Below are 5,355 nucleotides of genomic sequence, written 5' to 3' on the forward strand. Positions count from 1 at the left end.
TTTTTTTTTTTTTTTTTTTTTTTTTTTTTTTTTTTTTTTTCTGAATTCATATTTGTTTGCATTAAATGAGCTATGAGTTGTGATGAGTTTTGTTACAACTATGTTGAGGGCCTTCTTAAGTTTTCAAGATACGATGTAAACTCATTTTGTATGTTTTATAGTTTTGTGGTGCCTGTTTTGTTGGCTTCGGGAGTCCTGCTTCTTCTTCTTTTGTTTGGGGTTTCTTTGCCCTCTCTCATAAAGGAGTCGTTAGCGGTGACCTCTTTGCTCTTGCTTTTAAGAAATTCCTTTGTTGTCTAGGGAAGAAGGGATTATCGGCTTTTCGTCTCCTTGTCCTGCTCAGGCACTTTTTCCCCTAGTTCTCTTCTTTCTTCTAAGGACTGCCCTGTTTTCTTTGTCACCCTTTTGTTTCTTTGCTCGATAAGATTAAGATCCCCAAGAAGGTAAAGTTCTTTGCTCGATAGGTCTTGCATGAAAAATTTAATGCTTTATACTGCATGCCAGTACACTCTTCCTTATTTTGGGGCCTCAATGGCGCTCACTTTGTAGAGGTGGGAGGACCCAAACCATATCCTTTGGAGTTGCCATTGTGCCCACTTGATATGGTCGAGGTTCGTGGATGCTTTTAGAGTCTCTTTGGTTTGGGGCAGAGATTGTAGAGCTATAATGAGGTGGTTTTGTAGGGAGAGGGAAAAATCCATTGTAGGCTTTTTTCTCGCCCCATTCTTTTGGGTAGATATGAGGGGAGTTGTGGGAGGTTAGATATGAGGCTCACAGAGAAAAATGAAAGAATATGAGGGCATACACAAAAATAATGCTCACAAAAAATAGCCAAACTGTAAGGATGGGCTATAGTCAAGAGTAATGAGTCCAAGAAGGGCCTAAAATACAAATTACAAAAGCTCTATCTTTTTCTTTATTTTAAAAAGGAGCTCTATATTTGATCAGTCTCTAGAAGTGTGCTTCCTCTTAATTAAGTTGTTTATATTTTATTTCTTGTCTCATGTTGCCAACAATTAATTTAGTAATTGAGAGCAAAGTGCAAGGTCGTTGTTGTAGCAGGAGGTGGAATTTCATGGTTTTAATGCTTTCTATTTAGTACTCTTTGCCACGAGAAAGGTTTATTTGATATGAATGACTGACCTTGCTGCCAAAATGATTGTTGCACACTAGGTTTCATTTCTTTTCCCCTTCCTAAAACATTTGAGTACGATAAATAGTGTATTTTGTATTTTTTCTCTTTATTATCCAGTACTTGCTGAATTGGCATAACAGTAGGCTGGAATATCATGTTGAAGTTGATGGATGGATTTGGTTTGCCATGTCAAACGTAGAAATTGAAACAGAAAATTTGGCTTTGACTTTCTTAACTTTCGTAGACTTGAATGTTGAGCCCACTACAGGAAACTACTATCCCACCATTTTCTTCAACGAGTTTTGGCTACTTAGAGACAAATTGGTTCGAATCAACGAAACAGTGAAGGAGCTGGTACTTAATCTAGAAGTGGCTCCGATAAGCATGACCAAGTGGCAGTTATTCCTCCAGATTGATCAGTCATTCCAGATTCACCGTAGCTATGGAAGCATGCTTGAGGGCGAGGCTGATGAGTTGAAGGTACTGACTCTCCTTAAACTTGGGTTTTCTCTTTTTTTCTTTTTTTCTTCTTTTGAACAATTTGTAATCTGAGGAGTGGCTCCCTGAGGGGAGTAGAAAGAGAACCAAGAATCTGAAGAAAGAGTTACTAGAAAAGCCTTAACAAATTCACACCTAAAAAGTTCGACCCTGTTCTCATACTCCAGCAAATTGGAGCTAATGCATCTTGTGTAGGGCTATCTACGGGAATGAACATACATCCTATTTTTGATGTGGCTCTGCTCCAGATGGATTTATTTTGGCTATTTGAACTTGAGTACAAGTTCTTTTTCTTGGAGGGTGAATTGATGTAGATTTCTTTAAGAATTTTTGGATTTTCATTAGTTTTCTTGCAATCTCTCAAGTTTCAAGATCCTGCAAATCTTGAAAAATCATGAAATTATTTAGTCGTAAGTTTTATGCGTAGGTTAGTCTGACTCCTATGGTTAGAGGTTTTCTGCTATTTGTATTTTATTCAGCTTTAAATAGCTGTGTTGTAATTTGTGAAGGGGTCTTTTTGAAGAGATAATGCAACAAAATGCTATTTTTTTCCGCCCAATGTTTATCTAAATGGTGATTGGTGAATTATATTTCAGCGGGTGTTCTTGGAAGGAAATCCCTATCTCCTGGCAGTTACCATGGTTGTCTCATTACTTCATTCAGTTTTTGACATGCTCGCCTTCAAGAATGGTAAAGAAATGTTTGGTCACTTTTTACTTTATTAGTCAATTCTTTATTATCCTGTGAAACATATGTACTCTGCTAACTTATGGTGATTCTACTTCAGATATCCAATTTTGGAACAAAAATAAATCTATGGAAGGACTTTCTGCAAAGTCTGTCATTGTCAGCTTCATATCTCAACTGATTGTCTTCTTGTATCTACTTGATAATGATACTTCGTGGATGATCCTTGCAAGTTCTGGTATTGGTTGCTGTATTGAATTCTGGAAAATAGGAAAGGCTATGCATATTGAGGTAGGTATTATTTTTTATTTTCTTCACTGCTCCCAAGTACCTTTTTTTTCGTTTTTTTCATTCATTTATTATATATCCATATGTTTGTGTATATATTGGCACATTATCTTAATAAGCAGCATTCATTCATAGTTGCAAAGTTCTCTTTTTGTGCACTCCTTAGGGTAGGCTTTATTGTAGTGCAAATACTTAAGACTTTCCGTTCCATTATCAGTGCAAATACTTAGACCATAGGGTCATATATATATAGTAGGGTCAAGTGGTTGTCACGGGTCCACATACTTGCAGATATCAAAAGGGAAAAAAAAGTGTTTTTTTTTTCCTTAGATGATTGCATTTGGCCATTATTAATTCTGAATTAATAATGGCCAAATGCAATCATCTAAGTACCTTGTTCATCCGTTCTATAAATGTTTTGTGTGTCTTCTTCATAATAGTAGTGCAATTGTGTATCATCTCTCATTATCATTTTTCATTATATTCCAGATTGATAGGAGTGGAAGGATTCCTATGTTGAGATTCCGTGATCGCGAGTCATATGCAGGAAATAAGACGAAGGAGTATGATGATCTTGCAATGAAGTATTTGTCCTATGTGCTTTTCCTCCTTGTTGGTTGCTCATCTGTTTATTCACTCATGTATGAACAACATAAGAGCTGGTATTCTTGGATTCTTTCTTCACTCACAAGCTGTGTATACATGTTCGGTAAGTGACTTTAAAGCCTTTTCGGCATGCTTTTTCACCTTGCTTGTAATATTTTCTGGTGTGTGATCTTACTTAAAATCCTGATTCGTTTGTTTAAAAATGCATTAGACTTATTTTTCTAAATGCCAGAGGTCACTTGTGCATTAGACGTATGTACGTTGTAGTGAAAATTTCAATAAAACAGGTTTTTCATGTGGGATTGCAAGGGTATGTCAATGTCTAAATAATCAGCTGGGTCTAGTCCATGTTCTCATATGCGGCTATATGTTGGTAACGTGCAACTTTTTCACCAAATAGGATAAAATGTGTTTTTAATATGTGCAATTTGTATGTGCATATGTATGTTTAGTTTCACAAATCAATATCAGGATAAAACCACGAGTACTCGTTATTGCGTCGTCATTCGGAGGTTCTGATTATTGGGAAATCTGTTATGATATCTGAATTTGGATTCCTTGCAGGGTTCATTATGATGTGCCCTCAGTTGTTCATTAATTACAAGCTCAAGTCTGTGGCTCATCTACCTTGGAGACAGATGACATACAAGTTCCTTAATACCATCATCGACGACCTATTTGCTTTTGTCATCAAAATGCCAACCCTACACCGGCTTTCAGTGTTCCGAGATGGTGAGAAAATTGTCGATGGAAGTCCAATGTTTTTGTTCCGTTATTATCAAATAGTATATGTGGAAGAGATATTTGATTGATGCCTGTAAATTGGTTGCCCTGCAGATCTCATATTTCTGATCTATCTATATCAGAGATGGGTTTACCCGGTGGACAAGAAACGTATAAACGAATTTGGTTTCGGTGGCGAAGATGATCAAGCCGCTGAGACATCGAATGCGAATGCAATAGAAGACGACGACAAGAAAACTAATTAACTGCAAATCCTTACAGTTCGTAGAATGTATAATTCAGTGACATGCAAAATCGCAAACAGGCGTTTTAGTAGTTTATGTTTTGTTTTTGTTAACACAAGTTTCTAAGGTTTTGTTTATGATTGCGGGGCTCCTATAATGGATTCATATTTTTAGCCCTTCTGCTTCCTTTAGTGAATTTGATTATTTATTATGAGTTCTTTTTTTCCCCTACAATGATCACTTTCCAGGATATCATCTCTTAGGGTGAAATTCACTTATTTATGTATCTTCCTTTTTTCTATAATATTGTGAACAATTTTAGGGTTTAAATCCTTTTTCTATATATGAAGCAGAGAAGACGTTGTGAACTCTTGGAATGGATTATTAGAAAAATTCATGGTTGACCCTTTTTTAGGAAAGGTCTTGCTGATGTAAATCATGTCTAGATGGAAGCATCATGAAGTTGAGAAAGATGTTTTGACAAAGGCTAACTTTTCAATTCTAACGTAAGTTTAGGTGTGTCGAGATATTGTATTTATGAACTTGGCATGAACTTGGCATGTGTTTTCACCTTCTTGATCATAGTGATCTTCTTCAAGAAGGGACTTACGGTCTATAAGATGTGACGTATCCATAGTGTCATATGCAACATTGATATGTGAAATGCGTTGTGAATGATACCAAGAGTGAGTGACAGTGTTAATCTATCGGTCAAAAGTCCTATTCATAACAAGATCTCATACGAGCCAATGACTCAAGCTACATCATATGAGCCAATGACCCATTGCAGAACTCTCTATCCTTCGTCAACCAGTCTCAAATTTGTAATACTCTAAGAAAAGGAATGAAATTCTTTTTAAAATAAAAAAGTTTGCAAACTCGGGAATGAAATTTTGAAAAAATAGAAAAATTATTGAAGTCGAAACTACATCATAGACCTCCAATAAAAGAAATATTAAAATGAATGAAACTCATGAATTTATTATTATTTTTTAAATCTTTTACCTTTAAATGGAGCGTACATATTTTATGTACGTTCAACTATTCGACATTATTTTTTATTTCTACCTTCAAACATAGCTATTTTACTAACTCACATTTAAAACATATATATATATATATATATATATATATATATATATATATATATATATATATATATATATATATATC

At 35.3% G+C, this 5,355-nt stretch overlaps 1 protein-coding gene across 1 annotated transcript in view; it reads left to right on the top strand.

Moving 5' to 3' along the window:
- The window catches only part of LOC111439877 (cleft lip and palate transmembrane protein 1 homolog), an 8,179-nt gene extending 3,766 nt beyond the window's left edge, over positions 1–4,413 (top strand). The window contains exons 7-12 of the mRNA XM_023077344.1: positions 1,380–1,615; positions 2,230–2,323; positions 2,421–2,611; positions 3,098–3,317; positions 3,779–3,946; positions 4,052–4,413. Coding sequence (XP_022933112.1) covers positions 1,380–1,615; positions 2,230–2,323; positions 2,421–2,611; positions 3,098–3,317; positions 3,779–3,946; positions 4,052–4,203 — 1,061 coding nt within the window. The 3' untranslated portion in view covers positions 4,204–4,413. The remainder of the gene's footprint in view (positions 1–1,379; positions 1,616–2,229; positions 2,324–2,420; positions 2,612–3,097; positions 3,318–3,778; positions 3,947–4,051) is intronic.
- The last annotated feature ends 942 nt before the right edge of the window (positions 4,414–5,355 follow it).

This window comes from Cucurbita moschata, unplaced genomic scaffold (assembly GCF_002738365.1).
Source record: "Cucurbita moschata cultivar Rifu unplaced genomic scaffold, Cmos_1.0 Cmo_Scf00113, whole genome shotgun sequence".
NCBI classification, from domain to species: domain Eukaryota; kingdom Viridiplantae; phylum Streptophyta; class Magnoliopsida; order Cucurbitales; family Cucurbitaceae; genus Cucurbita; species Cucurbita moschata.